The sequence below is a fragment of the Pelophylax lessonae genome, assembly GCF_965119305.1.
Source record: "Pelophylax lessonae genome assembly, chromosome: 7".
NCBI lineage: Eukaryota > Metazoa > Chordata > Amphibia > Anura > Ranidae > Pelophylax > Pelophylax lessonae.
In genome coordinates this window covers 184929702-184955719 of record NC_138774.1, presented here as the reverse complement: position 1 = coordinate 184955719, position 26018 = coordinate 184929702, and the positions used below count along the sequence as shown (strand labels likewise).

Genomic DNA, 26018 nt, shown 5'->3' with positions numbered 1-26018 from the left:
GTGTGTCCCTAGGGGTGTGATTCTTACTGTGATTGGATGTGGCTGTGTGTGTAACAGCAGAGATCTACGGTCCTACATAGCAGGCGTATGATCTGTGCTGTTACACAGGGGAGAATGACAGGCGGCTTTGTTTACACTAGCCGCCTGCCTTTGTCCCGCTGTACCGGAGGATCGCGAGTGAGCGGCGGACATCTGGTCAGCCGCTCACTCGCGCGGGGGGGTCCGTGAGCGAGCGGGAGCTCCCTAGAGCCTCACAGGCTAGTGACGTACCCATACGTCACTTTGCCTGTGAGGGGGTGACTGCCGTCATATATAGTCAGGCGGCAGTCGGCAAGTGGTTAAAATCAGCCCAAAGAAGTGTAGGGACTGCTTTGAAGTCGTTGCGACTTGAAGTCATACAGATATGAATGGTACTCATTGAAAATCATGGAGTATGACTTGTCATGCGACTTTGCAGTCCCAATCGGAAGAAAAGTTGCACAAGTGTGAAGGGGGCCTTAGACAGATTTGTGAACAATATTTGAGAGAAATAGGCCTTTTGTGTACATAGAAAAGTCTTTGAGTTCAGCTCATAAAAAATGGGGGCAAAAACAAAAGTGTTGCGTTTATAATTTTGTTCAGTGTGTGTATATATATATAAACATAAATCAGATGATCAGATTGTAATAGTTCTGGCCAGTATAAGTGTCAGTGCATTCCCTGAATGAAAGCTGATACTATGTTGCCCTCTAGTGGTTTCCTGGCAACGGTTTCCAGGGATTCCTGGTTAACAGCAACAAGATCCTTTAAGTGGTGTGTGTGTTGAGCCTCAGTCTTCTCACTGCTCCACTTCTGGGTCCATAGAGAAAGATGGCTGACAATCCCCCTCCGCATATCTCATCAGAAGGTCAGGAGACAACCTACCCCCAAACCAGCGACTTTTATCGAGTGGACCCCACCTTACCTGCCAAGTTTAATCACCCGGAGACGTGGAGACCAGGATATAGGTATACAGAACGCATCCATATCAAAGGCCTCATTTATTTATTATGGCTCCATGCACACTAGTGTTTTTTGAGCTCCTAGAAGCTATTATTAGCATTTTTCAGCTCCTAGAACCTAAATAGTGTTATCCTATGTGTCCATGCACACTGCTTTAGGCTATTAGTGTTTTTTGAGCTTCAGCGTCTACGAGCAGAAAAAAAATTGTTTTTGTAGAGTTTCTTGAAGCTTTTTTTTTTTTCCTTTAGTAGAAACGCTTAAACACTACTAATATTGTAACCCCCCCTCCCTTTCTTCCAAAGGGAATGCAAAAATGATAATAAAACGCTAACACTCTTAAACTGTACTAAAATGCTACTAAAGTGCTACTACAAAAAGCTATTACTGGCATTTTTTTATTCAGTGTTTCTTTTAAAAAAAATTAGTGTACATGGAGTATACCAAATACTGCTATTTTCAAAATGAATAATGTTCCTAAAGATGTGAGTCATTTAAAGTTACTAATCCAGTGTAGGCAGTAATTATTAGTTTTGTTACATGGCCAGTTACTGATCATTTCAGGTCGCCTGACAGGTCGCTCGCCATAGAGAAGCTATGGACCCGTTCTAATAGGAGCGACACGAGTCGCTCCGACTTAGAAAAAGGGTCCGGAGCTTCTTTGGGGCGACCCGGAGCGACCTGCATAGACTTCAATGTTATGAAGTCCGTGCCTGCCGCTCCGAGGTCGCGGTGCGAGCAGCGCACCGCGACCTATGAGGTCGCCCCGGCAAGTCGGATCGCCCCAGTGTGAACGGGGCCTAAAGGATCACTCCACCTAGAAATAATATTTTAGTTTTTGGTGGATGCCCATTAGTAAGTCTAACACCAAGTTTCTTGTTTTAATTATTTTTTTTCTGAAAATAATAAACATGTTATATATGTGCAATGGTTTTGCACAGAACAGCCCCAGATCCCCTATTGTGGGGTTCCCCTCTTATCCGAGTGTCCCTATTGCAAGCCACTTGCTATGGGGTCTCTTGTGGCTCAAGCTCAAGCCGGGCTGTGTACGTCCATAGACACACATAGCGCAGCTTGGTCCCACTCCCCACTCTGCTCACAGGTTCTGACTGACAGCAGCGGTAGCCAATGCCGCTGCCGAGTCACCTGTGAGAAGGGACAGGGGTGAGAAGAGCTGCTGCAGACGAGCAAAGAGTTGGATCAAAATCAGGTTCAGGTAAGCCAAGGTTCACACATGTGGGAAATGCAGTGATCCCTGCGTGTAACATCTCTCCACTGTGTTTGCAATCCGCTGCGGGTGTCAATACAAAGTGAACAACACCCCAAACGCATCGCAAATGCAGTGCGATTTGCCTGCACTGGATTGTGTAGTACAAAATGATCATGTGATCCATTTGCCGTTCGGCTCCAAAAAAGGTGCCTGCATTTCTTGCAATTCAAGCCTATTTAGGTGCAATTCAAGCCTATTTAAAATGAATAGGCTCAATTTGCAGTGCACTGGATTGCATGTGAATTGCACAGGAATGCGGTGTGGTTCCTGTGCAATTCACATGCAGGATATAGTGTGAACCAGGGCTAAGTTCTTAAGGGTATCTTGTTTGTGAAACAGTAATAGCTGGCTCACATCTCTTTACTGCTTTGGCAGCTCTCCGTTCCCAACTGTGGTAGGGGGCAGTGTGTTGTGCGATTCAGCGCATCACACACAGCTCTAGTTTTATCATATTTGTTAGATCTTAATTTAAAGTATGCAAAAGTACATTTCATTCATGGCACTGTACAGCAGAGAGATGTACAGTGTGTGATAGAATGCAGCTCCGGGCTGTGTTGCAGTGTGAATGGGATACACAGGAAACAATTGTGACAGGCGTGTTGTTTCCTGTGTGTCCCATCCTAAAAGCAGGTGGAACATGTTCCAAAGGTGAACTTAGCATTTAAACTGGCCAACTGCGTCAAATTAATCCCTCTCTGGCCAGTCACTACTCTGCTCTGCAAAATGCAATGACTCCAGTGATTATAGTACCAATATGGGGCAAATAGAAACAAGCTGTAGGAGAGCTACAGGTGCGCAACAACAGAAATAAGATATGCCTGAACTAAAATAGCTTATACATATACAGTATATAACTCAACAGGTGCTAAAGGGGTGTGATCACATGTGAACACTAAAAAGTCTGGATGAACCCTCTGCACACTGCTATACACCCTTTCTATTGCTTGTGAAACAGGTCACTATACTGTATGTGTGTGTGTGTATATATATATATATATATATATATATATATATATACATAATTCAGTTTACAAATGTTATTGAGTATGCCACTTACATATGTACAAATTAAAATCATATAAACAATTCCACATTAGAAGATCTGCTAGCAGATTGGTATCTCTCACCCACTTGCCGTAATTGATACCCAGGTGATACCGCTCCGTTCGGCATCCACTCAATACTGCTCTCCCTCACCTGCTCCATACCGATCCGTCTCTCACCCACTTGCCATAAGTGACACCCGGGTCACGTGACACTGGGCGTGACCACGCACGTGACCTCCGAGATCGTATGCCGAACGGAGCGGTATCACCCAGGTGTCACTTACGGCATGTGGGTGAGAGACGGATCGGTATCGGGTGGGTGGCAGATGGAGCGGGTGAGAGACAGAGCAGTATTGAGTGGATGCCGAACGGAGCGGTATCACCCGGGTATCACTTACGGCAAGTGGGTGAGAGATACCGATCTGCGAGCAGATCTGCTAGTGTGGAATTGCTTATATCCCAGAAGAGTTGAAGCTGTTATAGCTGCAAAGGGTGGGCCAACCCAATATTGAACCCTACAGACTAAGACTGGGATGCCATTAAAGTTCATGTGTGTATAAAGGCAGGCGTCCCAATACTTTTGGTAATATAGTTTATGTAATAATCTAGTTTATAATATATGACATGGTGGAATTTAGACTGCAACTTTAGTTTAGCTTGCTTGCCCCTAACCTAGCACTATGTTTCATAAAGATCTCCATCTACAACTAACTTGTCATAAAAACAGACCTGATCTAATGGTTCTTTATGCTTTTCAGAACCAAGCCTGGCAACCCTCTGTACAGGACCACAAATCAAACATATGGGAGAAGGCCGCCCACTGTTCATGAGATGCCGGTAAGATGGAGATTATTTTGCTTGTATGCATCTGGTGGTCAGTAACCATGTTGGACCACCTTTAATTGACAGCAGTTCCATACCATTGTAGGGACTCCACAACCGTAAGGGTCCTGTGTGGTTCACAAGACATTCTCTCCAGAGAGAAATACAAAGGTTGCCATTGCTGACCTTCTGCAAATTCTATTTTACCAGGTGTTTCTGGCTTTAGTGCTTTGAGACACTGAACTGGTAAAGGCATGCAGATAAAGAAATTGAGATTGAAGTTGGGAGTCCACATCTGCATATGTTTTCCGAATAAAGTGGAAGTAAACTTCCCTCTGTAACTTCTACCTATAGGCAATCCTATGATAAGGCTTACCTATAGGTACAGTACTATTAATATCTCCTAAACGTGCACCGTTTACGATATATTTACTTTACATGCAGCCATTGACATCACTGGCGCATGCGCTCTGAAGGAACAGCCACCCGTGCCGCGGGAGTGACATCATCCCGGCCCAGGCCATTCAGAAGACTGGAGGATGGGAACCTGGAAGGAAGACTAGTGAACATGTCGGCCGTCTCAGCAGTGAGCAGGCGCCGCTAGAAGGGCTTTGTTCTAAGGTAAGTATTTCGTAATGAGTTCGTATGCGATGCATACTAGCTCATTATGCCTTTGTCTCACAGGTTTTTTTTATTTTTTAGGAGGTTTACAACGTCTTTAAGTGATTCAGAAAGTACCAGAGCCTTTAGATGATTAGACTAGCACTTCTGGTAGAGCAGCAATGGCAGCCTACATGTTCTCACTTGACAAAGCGCATGCGCGCGAAACATGTCGTTGCGGCAACCAGAAAGCAAGTACATTCATGTCCGTGACCAGCCCGACTTCCTGACTGCAGCTGATCATCACTTCCGGTGACGCGATCCCCACGTCACTTCCGGTTACCGCGGAGGAACCGGCGGACTCGAGAACCCGAACACAGGCGAGCTGTCATCAGCCGTGGGACTGTGCGGCGGCTGCGCACAGCACCCCCCTTCAGCTCAACAACAGCGCAAGTGTGCTATTTGAGGTACCCCATCCCCTATTAGCCGGTATCCATAAGTGTGACGCTTGTAGATCCCCAGACACCACTGGGCACCACCTGTTGGGTCAGCATTTCCCTTGGAATCTTACAGCAACCCAAGGAGGTCTAGGATTGTTGGGACTGGTGTGGCATAATTTTTAATGTTTATTTGTGATTTTTTCACACTCTCCAGTCTTCCATCCATAGAGGATAGTATTCTATAGACACCAGTGAGCGCCACCCTTCTTTTCCAGTATTACATGTTCTCACTATAACTTTCCTTTAGAGTCCATTCATACCAGTTGCGGTGGGACTGTTTTGGGTGGCTATTCTAGCACACCCCCACCTCAGGACTAGGCAAAATTCTGTGTCACCTGAATGTTCAGTCCACACTACTGCATTTCAGTGGTGTGCGGGCAGTGTAAGCTGAAAAAAGTATGACTTTTTTTTTAGTGCAGCATGAGGCAATCAATGGCCTCACACTGTGCAATGGCCAGTTGAACCTAATGATATTTCACTGACATCTTAATAAAATAAAAAAGTGAATAGTGTGATGCGCCTAGATCGGCACTTCAGTGATCCCACCAGACCACGGCGCACACAAGCTGCTGTGTTAACCACTTAAGCCCCCGAAGATTTTTCCCCCTTCCTGACCAGGGTTTTTTTTGTGATTTTTTACTGCGTGACTTTAACGGACAATTGCGCGGTCGTGCGATGCTGTACCTAAACGAATTTGAAGTCCTTTTTTTCCCCACAAACAGAGCTTTCTTTTGGTGGTATTTGATCACCTGTACGATTTTTTGATCATGCGCTATAAACAAAAAAAGAGCGTCAATTTTGCAAAAATAACAATATTTTTCACATTTTTTTATATGAAATTCCCCAAAAAAAATGTAAAAATCTAAATTTTTTAACATTTTCGGCCAATTTGTTTTATGCTACATATGTTTGGTAAAAAAATCGCAAAAAGCGTATTTTGATTGGTTTGAGCAAAAGTTATTGCGTTTACTAACAAAGGGAACGATTTTTGTTATTTTTGGTGTTTTTTTTTTTAAACGAGTAATGGCGGTGATCTGCGATTTTTTTTTGCGGGACTGCGACATTGCGGCGGACAGATCGGACCCTTGACTGACATTTTTGGGGTTACCAGTGACATTACTGCAGTAATCAGTGCTATACATATGCACTGTTACTGTAAAAATGACACTGGCAGGGAAGGGGTTAACTGTATTGGAGAGGGAGGGGTTAAGTGTGTCCTAGGGGCGTGTTTCTAACTGTAATGGGACATGGCTACTAGTGTAAAAAACAGAGATCAACGGTCCTACATAGTAGAACCGTCTGATGTCCATTTTTATACAGGGGAGAATGACAGGCGGCTTGTTTACATTAGCCGCCTGCCTTTCTCCCTTCCCGGCGAACGATCGCGAGTGACCGGCGGACATCGGGTCCGCCGGTCACACGCACTGACTTCTTAGGGAACGAGCTGGGGCGGGCGCGTGCCTCAGCCCGCTATTGGCTCACAAGCCGGTGACAGGCTAGTGACGTATATATAAGTCACTTTGCCTGGCCGGGGCTGACCGCTGCAGTATATGTTCTTGCGGCGGTCGGCAAGTGGTTAAACAGCAGCTGGAGTGAACTAGCCCTAAAAGCAGTCATCACTGTGTTTCAGGAATGGCACACCTTTCTATAGACGCTGTGTAAAAATGCATCCTAAAGTCTGCCAATGCATTGGTGAAGTTGGAGCTGGAAATCAGTGGAGGAGATGGCATTTTTCCTACCATCATCATCCCAGAGACATGTCCCAGCCCTGTATGAATTTATTCTGTGGTGTACCATGGAGGAGAGAGGTGCATTGCCTTGTGGTCAGCTTTTATACCCTTGATGCAGTCAGGAAGAGAAAAATTCTAACGCTATTGTGATGTTAATTGATGTGTTTGCTGTGAACTACTTATCTGCCATTATAGCTCAAGTCCATCAACATCTCTCCCTACATAACGAACATTTTGATTGTAACTCAATGTTATTGGAAATTCTAACAGCTCAATAGAAGCAGAGATGCTTGCACCCCTCTGAGCCATTTCTATGGTCTGTTAGGCCATGGAAATCCATTCTTTGTCGTCTGTTCATATACAAAGTCAGTGATGTAACCAGGCCTACATCTGCTTCAATGGGCTCAGGTTCTGGCTTTTTAGATACTGAATGTGCACAGTTGTATGGTACCACTGTCAGACCTAGATTTGTGAAAGGGTGCAGTAATCATAAAGGAAAATCATTTGCAGTTTGATGTCTTACACATACTTATGCCTCGTACACACGCAACGATTATCGGCCGACCGATCGGCCGTCTTTTGTCCAAGTTGTGTTTTGTTGGTTGGAATGTGCCTAGACTGCACACAAATTTTCTCGGCCAACAAAAATCTACTTCAGAAGTGATGTCATGTGCTGGTTTACTTTACGTGTGTTTTTTCTTCTCTGAGCATGCCCAGTCTTGCTCATCAGATTTTTGTCTGCCGAAATCTGTACTGACTGACCGAAAATCGGCCGTTGAGTTGACGGCCAACAAAAATTTTATAGCCTGCACACCAGATTTTATTCGGCCGAAAAGTCAGAGTCGGTTGTCGAAAGCATCATACTAACAAGCTGAAAATCGGCCGATCGGACGCTGGCCGAAAATTCACGGCCAATAATCAATGCGTGTGTACGAGGCATTAGTTACCACTTTATTAGGTACAACTGTTTACTAATGCAAATGGATCATCATATGGCTGCATCTTTACACATAAAGCATGTAGAGATGGAGAGGAAGTTTAGCTGCTGGACCAAACATCGTAACGACCTACACAAATTTGACTGAAGAATGATTGTTGGTAGCAGATGTAATTTTTGCAGCATCACAGAAACCACTGGCCTTCCTGGATTTACAAATTGTTGAATGTAGGGAACTCTTTTTTTTACAAATAAATATGTGAAAAGTGTGGGGTGCATTTGTTTTCAGCCCCCTTTACTCTGATACCCCTAACTAACATCTAGTGGAACCAATTGCCTCCAGAAGTCACCTAATTACTAGAGTCCACCTGTGTGTAATTTAATCTCTGTATAAATACAGCTGTTCTGTGAAGCCCTCAGAGCTTTTTTAGAGAACCTTACTAAACAAACAGCATCATGAAGGCCAAGGAACACTCCAGACAGGTCAGGGATAAAGTTGTGGAAAAGTTTAAAGCAGGGTTAGGTTATAAAAAAATATCACAAGCTTTGAACATGTCACTGAGCACTGTTCAATCCATCATCCGAAAACGGAGAGTATGGCACAACTGCAAACCTACTAAAACATGGCCGTCCACCCAAACTGACAGGCCGGCCAAGGAGAGTATTAATCAGAGAAGCAGCCAAGAGGCCCGTTGGAACCCTGGAGGAGCTGCAGAAATCCACAGCTCAGGTGGGAGAATCTGTCCACAGGATAACAATTAGTCTTGCACTCCACAAATCTGGCCCTCATGGAAGAGTGGCAAGAAGAAAGTCATTGTTGAAAGAAAGCCATAAGAAATCCCATTTGCATTTGTGGGGGACACAGCAAACACACGAAAGAAGGTGCTCTGGTCAGATATCACCAAAATTGAACTTTTTGGCTTAAAAGCAAAGCCTTGTGTGTGGCGGAAAACTAACACTGAACATCAACCTGAACACTCATTCCCCACCGTGAAACATGGTGGTGGCAGCATCACATTGTGTGGATGCTTTTTTTCAGCAGGGACAGGGAAGCTGGTCAGAAGATGGATGGAGCCAAATACAGGGCAATCTTAGAAGAAAACCTGTTATAAGTCTGCAAAAGACTTGAGACTGTGGCTGAGGTTCATCTTCCAACAGGACAACGACCCTAAACATACAGCCAGAGCTACAATGGAATGGTTTAGATCAAAGCATAAACATATGTTGGAATGGCCCAGTCAAAGTCCAGACCTAAATCCAATTGAGAATCTGTGGCAAGACTTGAAATTTGCTGTTCACAGACGCTCTCCATCCAATCTGACAGAGCTTGAGCTATTTGCAAAGAAGAATAGGCAAAAATGTTACTCTCTAGATGTGCAAAGCTGGTAGAGACATCCCTAAAAAGACTTGTAGCTGTAATTGCAGTGAAAGGTGGTTCTGGAAAGTATTGGCTCAGGGGGGGCTGAATACAAATGCATGCCACACTTTTCACATATTTAGTTGTAAAATTTTTTGAAAACCATTTATCATTTCTCTTCCACTTCACAATTATGTGCCACTGTGTGTATCACATAAAATCCCAATAACAAAATATACATTTACGTTTTTGGTTGTAACATGACAAAATGTGGAAAATTTCAAGGGGTATGAATACTTTTCAAGGCACTGTAAGGCTGTCAGGGTGTTGTATAATAGCTGCTCTCCTATTGAAAGGACACAAAAAAAACTAAAAACAGTACGTATACTGATTAACTTATCAACTACTAGCAAAATATTTTCGAACGTTCCCATTTTTTCAGTTTTATGTTCATGTTCATGCAGTTCAGTGTCTCGATGTACTATTCGAATTTTGATTCATTGGACCCATATTTCAGTCTGAGCTCTGCTGTACTGTGGGCTGTAAGAAGCTAATACCAGATCACATTTGGGTTCTTGCACTACTTGTATCTAAAAATACATTTAATAATGTGCTAGTAAATGATGCATTGATCTGTTTTTTTTTTATCTGCAACAATTTCAGTTTAAATCTGTTCTTGAATCTGTTGTCCTGTGAGGTACCTCCTGTTTTATGCAAGTTGTAGACTCTCAGAAACTTTTCTTCTGATTCTGTTATGGTTTTGGGTTTGCCAGACCTGTTCCTGCAAGAGTGCCTTTTGTTGGTGTAAGAAACTGTATTCACTGACACCTTGGCTTTCCCCTAATAATGGTGTGTTTTTTTCCTTTGTTAACCAATCCCCGCCCCTGGGGTGCTCATCAGGAACTCTCTGTGACCGTTGTGTGCCTTGGACACAGCACATCATAAATCGGGGTACAAGGCCCATCACAGTGGACCTTTACGTGGTTGCTATGTCCATTCACAAGCCATCACAGATGGAAACATAATAGATCTTTGCCTGTTAATGGCTCTCCTTCCCTTACACAGAGACCGCATGTGAGGGTCACAGTGTGTACGGTGGATCATCAGTGCAGCTTATCAGTGCCCAATATTGCAGCCCCATCAGTGCAGCCTCATCAGTGCACAGTGAAGAAGAAAAATTACTTATTTGCAAAATGTTATAACATAAACTGAGAAAAAATGTTTTTTCTCAAAATGTTTAGTTTTCTTTTGTTTATTTAGCAAAAAATAAAAAGCCAAGTGGTGATTGAATACCATGAAAAGAAAGCTCCATCTGTCTAAAAAAAATGAAAAAAACTTTAATTTGGGTAATTGTCATTCAAAGTGTGACAACATTGGAATCAGAAAATTGGCCTGGGCAGGAAAGGGGTAAAAAACACAAACCTATATATTCACCTGCATGCTGCAACATTGGTGTGATACTGCAGATGTCCCCCTGTACGCCTGAGAAATCGAGAACTAAGTTGTCACAAGACAACTGATCACTAGGTTCTTGGTCTTCCCAGAGCACAGTGATGACTGTGTCACGGCCCCTCCAGTGCTCACGGGAGCTCCAGCCTGGAGAGGGGGCAAGAGCACCTGGCTCAGACTCACAGCGGTGCACTGAGAAGTTGAGCCTGCTGTTGATCAGGCACCTGTGTTTATCAAAAATGCTTTTGCCGTACTTTACTTTTAATCTCCCTTTTTCTCATTATTATGAGTTACTCCTTTGTGAAGTGCAATAGTAACCAAATCTGTGGGTGTAGTAACATCATTTTTTCACACTGCCCTTATACAGGGCGATTGTAACTTGTGGAACCTGTAGAAATTAATTGTATAAACATTTAGCCTCGGTTCACACTAGATGCTGTGCAAATTTACAGCAAATTCGCTGCGGATTCCGCACCGCATCAAAATCGCAACCCGTTCATGCAAACCAATGGCAGAGTGTATGTTAACAACACCCCGAAATTGGTTTGCAAAATGCAGTGCAATTTGTGAAATTTGATTCCATGAGCGTTCACACCTCCGATTCTGGTGCGGACAAAAAACAGGGTCCTGCACAAGTGAGTGTTGTGAATGTGGTGCGATTTGAGCAATACAAATCCATGGCTCAAATTGCACCCTAGAGACACTGCATGTAATTCGCACAGGAATGTGCTGTAATTTCTGTGCAAATTACTATGCAGTGTCCAACGCATAGGGCCAATGCTCCTGATAGGATAAATAGACAGCCGTCTGGGGCGCACTGCTGCCTAGGGGGCACAGCCACGGCCGCTGACTTCCCCTTTAGCCTGACCAGGGAACACAAGGGGCTGAAGAATGTCTGGTGGGCACAGCTGGGGAGGTGGAGGACAGTGGGGAGGGGATCATAGCGAGCCAGACGAGGCAGGCACAGCTAAGGAGGCAGAAGGAGGACAGTGGGTGGGGATCATGGGGAGCCAGACAAGGTAGGCACAGCTGAGGAGGCAGAGGACAGTGGGGAGGGGATCCTGGGTAACCGGATAAGGTGGGCACAGCTGAGAACAGTGGGGAGGGGATCCGGATGAGGTGGGCACAACTGAGGCAGAGGAGGAGAGTAAGGAGGGGATCAGGACGAGGGGGGCACAGCTGAGGAGGTGGAGGACAGTGGGGAGGGGATCATGGGGAGCCGGATGAGGTGGGCACAGCTGAGAACAGTGGGGAGGGGATCCGGATGAGGTGGGCACAACTGAGGCAGAGGAGGAGAGAAAGGAGGGGATCAGGACGAGGGGGGCACAGCTGAGGAGGTGGAGGACAGTGGGGAGGGGATCATGGGGAGCCGGAGGAGGCGGGCACAGCTGAAGAGGCAGAGGACAGTGGGGAGGGGATCATGGGGAGCCAGACAAGGCAGGAACAGCTGAGGAAGACAGTGGAGAGGGGATCTGGATGAGGCGGGCACAACTGAGGAGGCAGAGGAGGACAGTGGGGAGGGCACCATCAGGTCTCCGGACGTAGGCGAAACTATCCTGCCCAGTGAGTCTGCTCTGACCCTGTTCCCTGTTGTAGTCACCCAGGCCCAGGGCAAGATTAGTGCTGCCCCTCCCCGCCCCCCAGGTGTTATTCTTGCCTAGGGCTCGAAATTGTCAGGCACCGGCCTACCTGCATTGCATCAGTGTGAACCCAAGCTTAACCACTTAAGCCCCGGAGGATTTGGCTGCTAAACGACCAGGGGGTATTTTGCGATTCGGCACTGCGTGACTTTAACGGACAATTGCGCGGTCGTGCGACGCTGTATCTAAACGAATTTGGCGACCATTTTTTCCCACAAACAGAGCTTTCTTTTGGTGGTATTTGATCACCTGTGCGATTTTTTGATCACGCGCTATAAACAAAAAAAGAGCGTAAATTTTGCAAAAATAGCAATATTTTTCACATTTTTTTATATGAAATTCCCCCCCCAAAAAATGTAAAAATCAAATTTTTTTAACATTTTCGGCCAATTTGTTTTATGCTACCTATGTTTGGTTAAAAAAAAAAAAAAAAAAAAAAAAAAAAAAAAAAAAAAAAAAAAAAAAAAAAAAAAAAAAAAAATCGCAAAAAGCGTATTTTGATTGGTTTGTGCAAAAGTTATCGTGTTTACTAACAAAGGGAAAGATTTTTGTCATTTTTGTTGTTTTTTTTTTAACGCGTAATTGCGGCGATCTGCGTTTTTTTTGCGGTACTGCGACATTGCGGCGGACAGATCGGACCCTTGACTGACATTTGACACTTTTGGGGTTACCAGTGACATTTCTACAGTAATCAGTGCTATACATATGCACTGTGTCAGGGATACCACATGCAGGCATCCAGCAAGGGTGATCAGATCAGTTGGCTGCACCAAGGAATCAGGACCCAGATGGATAAAGATGTAAATAAGTTTATTAAGCAAAATGACACACTCCAATACCAACACCAGTGACCATAAACAAGTAAACAAAATATAAATGATAACAGTACAAAACCCCAATAGAACCTAACAACCTATATACAAAAGGATGGAGCAAACAATAGCAGGACAGGACAGGGACAGGAGACAAGGAAAGCAGGGAGCCAGGTACAGGAAGCAGGGTACAGGGAACAGGATCAGAATACAGCATTCAGGATACAGGTTTCAGGTTTCAGGATACAGGATACAGGTTTCAGGATCAGACAGGGACACGGCTAGCAGAGAAAATAAAGCACTGAGCCTCAGTGAAGGGCGGGCTTATATTCCCTCAGCAGTCCTCAGGTGCAGCTTAATTAAAAGAACAGTCGAGCTGCTGGGAGACACCCGCTGGTGGGCCCTGGAACTGCGCCCCTCAGTTCCAGAAACAGTGCCACCAGCAGGTGACCCACGTAATGACACTGATCCTGACAGTTCCCCCCCTTTAAGGAGCGGCCTCCGGACGCTCCATTGTGCTTCTACCCCGAAAGTCCAAAAAGGTCTCCCCTCCATGTCTGTGGGTCTTCTAGCACTCTCTAGGCCAAAGGCCTTTAACTTGCCGGAAGGCGTGCCACCAGAGTCCAGCAATTGATCATGCGCCCCACCACCAGGGTCTGGAAGCCGTCTAGGCACCCCACAGGTCAAGTTCCTGAAGAGGCGTAACATTAGGGATACACCTGTCCTCATTGCAACACATGTCCCAACACTGGGACTGAAGGCAAGCTGGACATCAAGCAGGGGAGCGCCAGCGGCATGCAGGGTGTCCGGCAGTGGCACACCAGGCTGGGCAACAGACAGTGGCACATCAAACAGGGCGGCAGACCGTGGCTCAGCGGGCACTGGATCAGCAAACACTGGGTCAGCAGGCACCGGAACAGCAGGCACTGGGTCAGTGGGCTGAGTAAGAGACACCGTATCAGCAGGCACCGGAACAGCAGGCACTGGGTCAGCGGGCACTGGAACAGCAAGCACTGGGTCAGCGGACTGGGTAGTGGTCACCAGAACAGCGGGCACGGGATCAGCTGGCACTGGATTAGCGGGCTGAGTAAGAGACACCGGATCTGCGGGCACCAGAACAGCGGGCACTGGATCAGCAGGCTCAGTAGGAGGCACCGGATCAGCGGGCACTGGACCAGCAGGCTCAGTAGGAGGCACCAGATCAGCGGGCACTGGAACAGCAGGCATCAGAACAGCAGGCACTGGATCAGCAGGCTCAGTAGAAGGCACCAGATCAGTGGGCACTGGATCAGCAGGCTCAGTAGGAGGCACCTGATCAGTGGGCACTGGATCAGCGGGCACTGGATCAGCAGGCATCAGAACAACGGGCACTGGATCAGCAGGCTCAGTAGGAGGCACCGGATCAGTGGGCACTGGAACAACAGGCATCAGAACAGTGGGCACTGGATCAGCAGGCTCAGTAGGAGGCACCAGATCAGCAGGCATCAGAACAGCAGGCACTGGATCAGCAGGCTCAGTAGGAGGCACTGGATCAGTGGGCACTGGATCAGCGGGCATCAGAACAGTGGGCACTGGATCAGCAGGCTCAGTAGGAGGCACCAGATCAGTGGGCACTGGATCAGCGGGCACTGGAACAACAGGCATCAGAACAACGGGCACTGGATCAGCAGGCTCAGTAGGAGGCACCAGATCAGTGGGCACTGGATCAGCAGGCTCAGTAGGAGGCACCAGATCAGCGGGCACTGTAACAGCAGGCACTGGATCAGCAGGCTCAGTAGGAGGCACCCGATCAGTGGGCACTGGATCAGTGGGCACTGGATCAGCAGGCTCAGTAGGAGGCACCGGATCAGTAGGCTGGGTAACAGGTATAATTGTATGTGTTGGGAAAAATCTCCTTTTCTTTTTAGGTTTAGATACAGGAATCTTGCTAATGGTTGCAGGGCTATGAATAGATTGTGAAGTAGATGGAAGTGAAATGGCAGTATTGGGAGATGGTGGAAAAGGAGAGACAGTTACAGAGGAGAATTTCTGAGAGGTTGCTATGGGCAACAGGGTAGTAGAGGAAGTTTTCACAGGGTTAAATGCAGGAAAAGTGCAACTCGTTAAGCCAGGATATGAACAAGCAGTGGCAAGCAAACCATACCTAACTGCAGCTGTGGTTGCTACGGGTAACGGAGAGGAGAAACTTTGAGAAAACTGGTGTCCAGAGGCAGAAGTGGATTGGTGTGAGTTAGCTGATGCTAAATTGGAAAGATCTGACCAGGTTTGCAGTAAGGCCTGAACAAAACTCAATTTACAACCCCCTTGTCTGATTAGAGAATATACAGCATTCATGCAATCCAACAGGGCCTCTGGAGAATACACTGAATAATGTTCAATAAAATAGGGTTTATCATCTTCCAAGAGCCACACAAGAGATACCACCTGAGAGACACTAAAAAGGAGGAGAATAATCATCACCACCCTTAGGGGTATTAGATAAAGCCAACTCTGCACAGAGCTGAATAAGTGGCTGAATCTCTTTGAACAAAACTCTGCCTTGGTCAACAAACGAGTGGGCCAGACGCATGCATTCCAACAACTGCTCGCTAGTGTAAGTTTTCAAAATTTGGCGACAATATTCCCTGTCTTCTGTTACAAGCAAAGAAAAATAAAAGACCTCCTCTGACTGCATCTTGCAACAACCAGAAAATTTGTAATTCCCAGGTGCAACCGATCTGATCATTAGTGGCTTCAGTATTCTGTCAGGGATACCACATGCAGGCATCCAGCAAGGGTGATCAGATCAGTTGGCTGCACCAAGGAATCAGGACCCAGATGGATAAAGATGTAAATAAGTTTATTAAGCAAAATGACACACTCCAATACCAACACCAGTGACCATAAACAAGCAAACAAAATATAAATGATAACAGTACAAAACCCCAATAGAACCTAACAACCTATATACAAAAGGATGGAGCAAACAATAGCAGGACAGGAGACAAGGAAAGCAGGGAGCCAGGTACAGGAAGCAGGGTACAGGGAACAGGATCAGAATACAGCATTCAGGATACAGGTTTCAGGATACAGGATACAGGATACAGGATACAGGATACAGGATACAGGATACAGGATACAGGATACAGGATACAGGATACAGGATCAGACAGGGACACGGCTAGCAGAGAAAATACTGAAGCACTGAGCCTCAGTGAAGGGCGGGCTTATATTCCCTCAGCAGTCCTCAGGTGCAGCTTAATTAAAAGAACAGTCGAGCTGCTGGGAGACACCCGCTGGTGGGCCCTGGAACTGCGCCCCTCAGTTCCAGAAACAGTGCCACCAGCAGGTGACCCACGTAATGACACTGATCCTGACACACTGTTACTGTAAAAATACACTGGCAGTGAAGGGGTTAACTTTTTTTTGAAAGGAAGGGGCTATGTGTGTCCCTAGGGGCGTGCTTTCTACTGTGATTGGCTGTGGCTTCAGATGCATGAAGAGTGATCATACGGTTCTACATAGTAGAACCGTATGATCATCCTTCATACACAGGGGAGAATGACAGGCAGCTTGTTTACACAAGCCGCCTGACTTTCTCCCTCTCCCCGACCGATCGCAGAGTGACCGGCGGGGGGGTCCGTGACCACGCGGGAGCGCTCCTCCGGGGGCGCGCGCTCGCTCCCTAGACCCTCACAAGCTAGTGACGTAGCCCTACGTCACTTTGCCTGTGAGGGGCTGACTGCCGACGTAGATCGGCGTTAGGCAGTCGGCAAGTGGTTAAAGTCTATATTGCGTCCATTGCTAAAAAAAAAAAGCTCAAAGTTTTGAACCCACTACTGCTACCCTTACTGAAATTGACATTATTTTTCAGTATTTGGTAACCTAATTGTTTCATGTTTGATTTGAAGAAACTGCAAATAAAATGTTTATTGGATGTTTTTCTCTCTTTACTTACAGACAAAGTTTAAAGGAGTTTCTGACAAGTTTTCAGAAGCTGCAATAAAATGCGGCAATTATAGAAACAATGGACTCAACACACACATGGAGAAAAGTTTTGTGACGGGGCCAGACAATCTAATCACCTTTCATGACAGACTGAATTTTCACCGGAGCTACAACATCAGTGGGCCATCACAGTCAGCTTGATTACCATTTATTTGAAATAACTTTACTACCTGAGCTGTGAAACTGAATTTAGTTACAGATTCCTGCATTTGTGAAGAAACATTTCCTGTGTGTTAGATGGTGATTCATAAAGTCTATCTAGTGATATTTCAGTTATATTTAGAGTCTTAGTTTTTCTTCGGTTTCTTTCTTTTGGGAATTTGAAGAGCATGATCTCCTTGCCAAATTTCCTGGCTTTGTTCTTGTCTCCCTTGTGATATTGCCATTTTTTCATAATATAAAATAAATAAAAATACAAGTAAAGGGTTCCAAAATGTGGAAAGCTCATCAATGGGGCCCCCAAAAGATGAAAGAAATGGTCACAGGGTTTACCTTCCAGAAATATCAGATCTGGTTGGCTAAATATTGATTTATAAAAAAGAAAGGAAATGCACAAAATTACTATAATATACCTTAATAATAACCACTTCACTCCTACATGTAAAAATTGTAAAAAATAAGAAAATTACTTAGAGCCCCCAAGCATTATATATATATATTTTAGAAGAGACCCTAGAGAATAAAATGGCCATTGTTGCAATTTTTCATGTCACACAGTATCTCCGCAGCGGTTTTATAAACGCAATTTTTTTTGGAAAAAAATACACTTTAATTAATTTAAAAAAAAAACTAAAACACAATAGTTTCCCTAATTTTTTTGTACAATGTGAAAGATGATGTTACGCCGAGTAAATCGATACCGAACATATCATGCTTTTAAATTGCGTCTGTCTGTGGGATAGCTGCAAACTACAGTGCTTAAAATTCTCCATAGGCGTTGCTTTAAATGCCTTTACAGGTTACAAGTTTAGAGTGATGCAGGAGGTCTGGTGATAGAATTATTGCTCTTGCACTAACGTTCGTGGTGATACCTCACGTGTGGTGCAATCACCATTTACATATGCAATTGGGAGTAACGTAAGCGTTCACATTTGTGCTTAAGGGGGATGGTAGTGCTTTATTTATTTATTTTTTTCTATTATTATTTATTTTATGCAACACTTTATTTTTTATACAATTTTTTTTTTTTTGGATTAACTTTATTGCTATCACAAGGGATAAACAACATCCTTTTTGACAACATGGGCCATAACAGGTCCTCTTTATGGAGAAATCTGGGGTCTATTAGACCCCAAATCTCTCCTCTGGCCTCCAGGGCAGCTAATCAGACACAGAAGGGTCGGATCGGCTGCTTTCCTGGACGCTATCGGGCAGGCAAACAAAGAGGTGTAACTGGAAGTGACGACATAGTCACCGCTTCCTGTTTCCGGGGTCACAGGAAAAGAGAGGAATAACGTCAGTTCCTCTCTCTCTGTCCCGTGTAGCCAATGTCTCCGGTCGCATCGCTCCCGAGCTTCGTGATCAGACGGTAAAGCCTGGGAGATGCGGCGCTGGGAACATAGTGAATGTGGTAAAGCTCTGCAGATTTCCATCATTCAATCACGTACAAGCAAAAATGCTATTTTTTTTATGGGTATTCTTTATAAAGAAGTTTCACCACCTCACTGAGGCAAATAGGGAAAATGAGCGCAACTGCACTTGCAAAGTGCGCAGTCTATTTACCTTTAGTAAATCAAACCTCATGAGTTCACAAAAAGTATTATCCTTAAAGTGGTTCTAAAGCATAATTGCTTTATTTTACTTTAAAGCAGTCGCTGCATATAGGTTAACCGCTTGCCGACCGCCGCAAGTACATATACTGCGGCGGTCAGCCCCTCACAGGCAGAGTGACGTATCGGTAAGTCACTAGCCTGTGAGGCTCTGGGGAGCGAGCGCGCGCCGCCGGCAGCGCGCTCCCGCGAGGTCACGGGCCCCCCCGCGCGTGTGACCGGCGGACCCGATGTCCGCCGGTCACTCTGCGATCGTCGGGGGAGAGGGGGAAAGTCAGGCGGCTAGTGTAAACAAGCTGCCTGTCATTCTCCCCTGTGTAGAAACACTGATCATATGGTTCTACTATGTAGGACAGTTGATCAGTGTTCCTACAGCTCAAGCCACAGCCAATCACAGTTAGAATCACGCCCCTAGGGACACACACAGCCCCTCCCTCTCAAATAAAGTTAACCCCTTCACTGACAGTGTAATTTTACAGTAACAGTGCATATATATAGCACTGATTACTGTAGAAATGTCACTGGTAACCCCAAAAGTGTCAAAAATGTCAGTCAAGGGTCCGATCTGTCTGCCCCAATGTCGCAGTACCGCAAAGAGAGAAAAACATCCAATAAACATTTTATTTGCAGTTTCTTCAAATCAAACATGAAACAATTAGGTTACCAAATACTGAAAAATAATGTCAATTTCAGTAAGGGTAGCAGTAGTGGGTTCAAAACTTTGAGCTTTTTTTTTTAGCAATGGACGCAATATAGACTTTAACCACTTGCCGACTGCCTAACGCCGATCTACGTCGGCAGTCAGCCCCTCACAGGCAAAGTGACGTAGGGCTACGTCACTAGCTTGTGAGGGTCTAGGGAGCGAGCGCGCGCCCCCGGAGGCGCGCTCCCGCGTGGTCACGGACCCCCCCGCGCGTGTGACCGGCGGACCCGATGTCCGCCGGTCACTCTGCGATCGGTCGGGGAGAGGGAGAAAGTCAGGCGGCTTGTGTAAACAAGCTGCCTGTCATTCTCCCCTGTGTATGAAGGATGATCATACGGTTCTACTATGTAGAACCGTATGATCACTCTTCATGCATCTGAAGCCACAGCCAATCACAGTAGAAAGCACGCCCCTAGGGACACACATAGCCCCTCCCTTTCAAAAAAAGTTAACCCCTTCACTGCCAGTGTATTTTTACAGTAACAGTGCATATGTATAGCACTGATTACTGTAGAAATGTCACTGGTAACCCCAAAAGTGTCAAAAATGTCAGTCAAGGGTCCGATCTGTCCGCCGCAATGTCGCAGTACTGCAAAAAAAACGCAGATCGCCGCAATTACGCGTTAAAAAAAAAAACAACAAAAATGACAAAAATCTTTCCCTTTGTTAGTAAACACGATAACTTTTGCGCAAACCAATCAAAATACGCTTTTTGCGATTTTTTTTACCAAACATAGGTAGCATAAAACAAATTGGCCGAAAATGTTAAAAAATTTTGATTTTTACTTTTTTTGGGGGAATTTCATATAAAAAATGTGAAAAATATTGTTATTTTTGCAAAATTGACGCTCTTTTTTTGTTTATAGTGCGTGATCAAAAAATCGCACAGGTGATCAAATACCACCAAAAGAAAGCTCTGTTTGTGGGAAAAAAAGGACGTCAAATTCGTTTAGGTACAGCGTCGCACGACCGCGCAATTGTCCGTTAAAGTCACGCAGTGCCGAATCGCAAAATACCCCCTGGTCTTTTAGCAGCCAAATCCTCTGGGGCTTAAGTGGTTAAAAAAAAAACCCACTAACTGTTCCCCATTCCCAAACACTCACCTGACTGCTCCTCCACCGATCCAACACTGTCCCCTCTACAGCAGCGCTGCTCCCTCTTCCTGGTCCCACAGGAGACTCTGAGCCTGCTGCCTGTCAGCCAAATCCTGTTAGAAGAGAGCAGGATCATGGCTGAACTGTGCTGTGTGTGTCTATGAACGCACACAACCTGGCTTGAGTGCACGCCCACAAGGGAGCCCCCTCAGCACATGGCTCGCTGAGGGGGAACTCGGAGGAGAGAAGGAGCAGACAGTGCTGCTGGGCGACTCTAGAAGTAAAGGACCTCTCTGTCCAATACCATTGCACAGAGCAGGTAAGTTTAGCATATTTTCAATTTTAATTGAATAAAAAAAAATTATATAATCTTTACAATCACTTTAATTAATGTGATGAATCCAAGGTATTGACTCGTATTGGCAAATGGGTCCATTAAAATCATGAAGTAATCTTCCTGCTGCTCCTTTGGCGAGAAGCAGCTTGAACTCTCATAAAACAAGGAAGAGATGGGGAACAGATAAACAAAATTAGTAGAAATGTATTAAAATAAAATAGGTCCTGAGGAGGTCTGAGAAACTTCCTTATTGGCAGTGCAGTTGTCAGTGTGTGAGCCGATCCTGGTGCGCTAAGGAACTGACAGGTGCAGTGGCAAAGCTAGACATTCTTTCACCCGGAGCAAAGGCTCAGTTCGGCCCCCAAGGTTTAGGGGTTCTATACATACAGGCTGCAGGGTTTAGAGGTGCCTATATACAAAGTGCAGGGTTTAGGGGTGTGCGCTACACACAGAGTAACAGAGTACAGTGTTTAGGAGTGGCTATGTACAGGGTGCAGGGTTTAGGGGTGTACCACATACAGAGTGCAGGGTTTAGGGGTGTACCACATACAGAGTGCAGGGTTCAGGGGTGTTCTGCATACAGAGGGCCGGGTTTAGGGGTGCACTATGAACAGGCTGCAGGGTTCAGGGGTGTGCTGTGTACAGAGTGCAGGGCTTAGTGGCGCACTACGTAGAGATTGCAGGGTTTAGAGGTGCACTACATACAGAGTGCAGGGTTTAAGAGTGCAATATTTACAGAGTGCAAGGTTTAGAGATGCAGTACATACAGAGTGCAGGGTTCAGAGGTGCGCTACCAACAGAGTGCAGGGTTCAGGAGGGGCGCTAAGTACAGATTGCAGGGTTTAGGGAGGTATACAGACTGCAGGGTTTAGGGTTATGCTACATACAGAGTGCAGGGTTCAGAGGTACGCTATAGCGTACAGAGTTCAGAGATGCGCTACGTACAGATTGCAGGGTTCAGGGGTGCGCTGTGTACAGGGTTTAGGGGTGTGCTGTGTACACAGTGAAGAGTTTAGGGGTGCGCTATGTACAGAGTGAAGAGTTTAGGGGTGCACTACATACAGAGTGCAGGGTTTAGGGGTGCGCTACGTACAGAGTTTAGGGGTGCGCTACATAGAGTGCACAGTTTAGTGTACAGAATGCAGGGTTTAGGGGTGCGTTACATGCAGAGTTTTGGAGTGTGCTGTGTACAGAGTGCAGGGTTTAGGGTTGTGCTGTGTACAGAGTGCAGGGTTTAGGGGAGCACTATGCACAGTGTGCAACGGCTGATACAATAGACCGGCGGGAAAGAAGAAGCTCAATAAGGCAGGGAAAACTCAGTCTCAAACTCCCAGGCAATAGCTGTGCAATCATTTGTCTAGCCCCTCCTTCCTCCTCTGGAACCTCTCCCCCAGCGCTAACCTCCTCTCCTGCCAGCAAGCTGTGCAGTATGCAGGTGGGCTGAATAAAGGCATAATCCTTAGTATGAAGTTCAGCATGTGATTGGTAAAAAAGCCACAAAATAGTTACAACATAACTCTCATCGGCACTGGTTCTTCTGGTCTTTCCTATTCAGGACGGAGAGTGGGGGAAGGGAAGACCAGGGAAACAAGTGTCAAGGAGGGTTATGCTGTAACTATTTTGTGGCTGTTTTACCATTCAAATGCTGAACTTCTCCATGCCAATGATTATGCATTCAGCCCGCCCAGTTACTGCACAGCTAGCCGAGGCAGAGGAGAGGAGCATTAAGGAAGGAAGAGGGGAGGGGGGGGCAGACAAAAGACTGCACAGCTAGCTGGCGGGATAGGAGGTTAACGCTGGGAGACCAGAGGAATATGGGGGCCAAACAGCTTAAGCAGGGGCATGGACATAAGTTACAGCTGGGGCGGCATACTGGTACTGTATTTTCCTCCTGCAGCAGCTGAATGCTGGCTGGCGGGAGAGGAGGAGGAGAAGAGGGCTTTAAGCTGCCGCAGGAGGATCGGTGTCAGCTAAGGTGCCCCACAATGCCGTGCCCGGGGCACACGTCCCCCCTGCCACGCCCCTAGTTTTGGCCCTGGACAGGTGGAGTAGAGGACAGCTACAGAGGCTGGAAGTTTCTCAGGCTTTACCAGTGCTCTCCCAGCACCTATTCTGCTGATCTTTTTTTTTTTTTTACTGGACAATCGTTTTCTCAGATGTAAGGCTGCATATATATTTTTTCAATACATTTGTACTAATTTTAATCACTCCTGTGCCCTCCCATTGTTTTATAAATATTAACCTGAATGTGTAAATTTAAAAATCATTAACCCCCTATGCTGCATTTTGCTAACAATATCAAACATGCATTTTACCATGCTACCACTGCAAATGATAACACATGATACAAGGTGTGCTGCAGTACTATTCCATTGTGAATCATTTGTATGTTGTGGTGCACTATTTTGAAAAAAAAAAAAAATCAATAAAAAGGATAGGTCTGTGTTGCCAGCCCATTCAAAACAAAAGACGCTTTAATGTATGTGGTAATATATGCCACCAGTATTTATTCAGCTTTAAATGATCAAACAAATCTCCCTACATGCTCTTTTTTTTTTTGTGGTAATGTAAATTAGTGAATAAATATTTCCACCAGCTGTTATTTTTTTTTTCTTCAGAAAGTTCCCAGCACCATTTTCTGTCACAGCTGTGAAGAGGAAGGGAAGCCACTGTACCAAAGTGGGTTAACAATCTAATGTCCCCATACACTAATACATCATATATGTATATATGATCTGCACCCGAGGATATGACACTAGTCAGATAAAACCACCTGTCACACATATGCTGTCACTAGTAAAAATTGAATGACACAGTAAGGCAATTACTAAATGTTGAATAAACTGAAACTTTATTAAACAAAACATGAAAATACAGAGAAGAGGACACACTACAATGTTAATGCTCAGAAACAATTTTTCTGATCCACAATTCAATTTTCATGTTTACACCTGACAAGCGGGTTAGAAATTAAGGGCCAGATGAACTGTGTTATCACTCTGAGTATCCAGTCAAATACATCCACTTACCATGGGCAAAAAATAATAAAGGAACAGAGCGCACACCGCCCTAGTGTAACACCATTTATTTGAAGTTAATAGAAGCCATAAAAACAGGTACTCACAAACAGATAGGAAGTCATGCATGGAAATAAATATCCCCCGATGATGTTTACAGGGCTCTCTCCTCCTAGCCTCGGGCAAAGGATCTCTGGGGTGTTGAGATCTGAAGAAGGAGGCTACGCCTCCGAAACGTTGTCCTTAGCAACCCCATGCAAGTCATGCTCTGGGTCCCGATCGTGGAGTCTCCCTCTGCTTAACCGCATTGTCAGTTTCTCTGAGCGGCTATAGCATCCGGCTCTTGGAGGATGTGCGGCGGCGGCTGGACCGTGCGCAGGCTCACCACATCCAGTCTCCTTGAGTAATCCGAGGCGGTTGGCTTAGCCGTACGATACTCACTGACTAGTGCAGGATGAACAGCTGAGCCGCCGAGGCTAGGAGGAGAGAGCCCTGTAAACATCATCGGGGGATATTTATTTCCATGCATGACTTCCTATCTGTTTGTGCGTACCTGTTTTTATGGCTTCTATTAACTTCAAATAAATGGTGTTACACTAGGGCGGTGTGCGCTCTGTTCCTTTATTTTTTGTACAGCTGCTTTGCCTCATATCCCATGGAGGGTTAGGAGAGCTGCCACGCTTCATTCATGTGTTTCACCACAGGCCATATTACAAGATTCCCCAGCTTGAGAATCAATCTCCAGGATCTGGTAATTGTGTTTTCTCTGTACTTACCATGGGCAACATCTCTATTTGTCTTTGACATCACTTGCAAGAGATATGAATGGAACTGACATTACATTAACCAATGAACATAAACTGCACAAGTGATTCTTGGTTGCATGCATTGTGCACAAAATTCCGTCAATCACTTACTATATGTAAAAGCTAACAGGCTTAACTCCAAACTACAGAAACACCAATGATCCATAATTTAGCTCAACTATTAAAGTGGCCAATAAAAGAAGTGTGGTGTCTTATGTCAACCTAAAGCTTTCTAGCTATACTGACCAGCATCACTGAACCATGATTTATCACTGAAAGGATGGTAAAGAAGAAACTGCTCCCATTTTTTCAGTTTCAGGCATGGTAAAGAAGAAACTGCTCCCAGTTTTTCTAGTTTCAGGCAGGGTATGTCATTGTGCATGATGCTATGAGGGTGCTCTCTGCTCAATACTATCACATCAATAATAAAGCAGAAATAATAAACCCTGAACTCCTTTACAGCCAAGGAATCCACCATTTTTAGCCTCTGATTGATCAGCAGTTGCCATGGTGCCGCAAGTGATCAGTTATGACACCAGCCATTTCATGGTTTCGCAGTTTGGTTGACAGCACAATCAACAGTGACAGTTTTCATTCATGGCATGCCTTGAATGTAACTGTTTTGGGAAACAGTTAAAGTGGAAATGTACTACAGAAATATTTCAACCAGGCAGGCTTTTAATACATAAAAGACACACTATGGGGAGATTTACTAAAACTGGTGCCCACACAATATGGTGCAGCTGGGCATAGTAACCAATTCGTTTCCAACTTCAGCTTGTTCAGTTAAGCTTTAACAATGAGCTGTGGTTCACACATTAACGATTTGTCATGGGATTTGACAGTTTCAAATCGGATGACAAGTCGCACCCTATTGCTGGCAATTGAACCGTTCATTCGGCCGTGACTCATGTCACAGTGATTATGAAAAAGGTTCCTGCACTACTTTTTATCCAATTTCATTGTGACTTGCATAGACTTCTGTTAACTGAGGTCGCAAGCCACAATGAAATCGGCGGTACAAATCGCACCAATCTGTAGCTTTGATGTCACGTTGAAGTAGTACAATTTCAAAGCCACACCAGTGATTGGTTACTATGCACAACTGCATTAGATTCTGTGTGCACCAGTTCTAGTAAATCTCCCCCATGTCTATTGAGGTAT

General features: G+C 45.3%; 1 protein-coding gene across 1 annotated transcript; it reads left to right on the top strand.

The window, feature by feature from the left end:
* The first annotated feature begins 723 nt into the window (after window positions 1–723).
* PIERCE1 (piercer of microtubule wall 1) lies at window positions 724–17375 on the top strand. Its single transcript, XM_082264557.1, has 3 exons — window positions 724–986; window positions 4053–4131; window positions 17081–17375. The coding sequence occupies exons 1-3, from the start codon at window positions 850–852 to the stop codon at window positions 17267–17269; spliced, it is 405 nt and encodes a 134-aa protein (XP_082120683.1). The 5' UTR covers window positions 724–849; the 3' UTR covers window positions 17270–17375.
* Window positions 17376–26018: the final 8643 nt, after the last annotated feature.

Coding starts and splice junctions, on each gene's coding strand:
- PIERCE1 (XM_082264557.1), top strand. CDS start 850: ATGGCTGACAATCCCCCTCCGCATATCTCATCAGAAGGTCAGGAGACA. Junction 987..4,052: donor ACGTGGAGACCAGGATATAG/GTATACAGAACG, acceptor TATGCTTTTCAG/AACCAAGCCTGGCAACCCTC. Junction 4,132..17,080: donor CCACTGTTCATGAGATGCCG/GTAAGATGGAGA, acceptor CTTTACTTACAG/ACAAAGTTTAAAGGAGTTTC.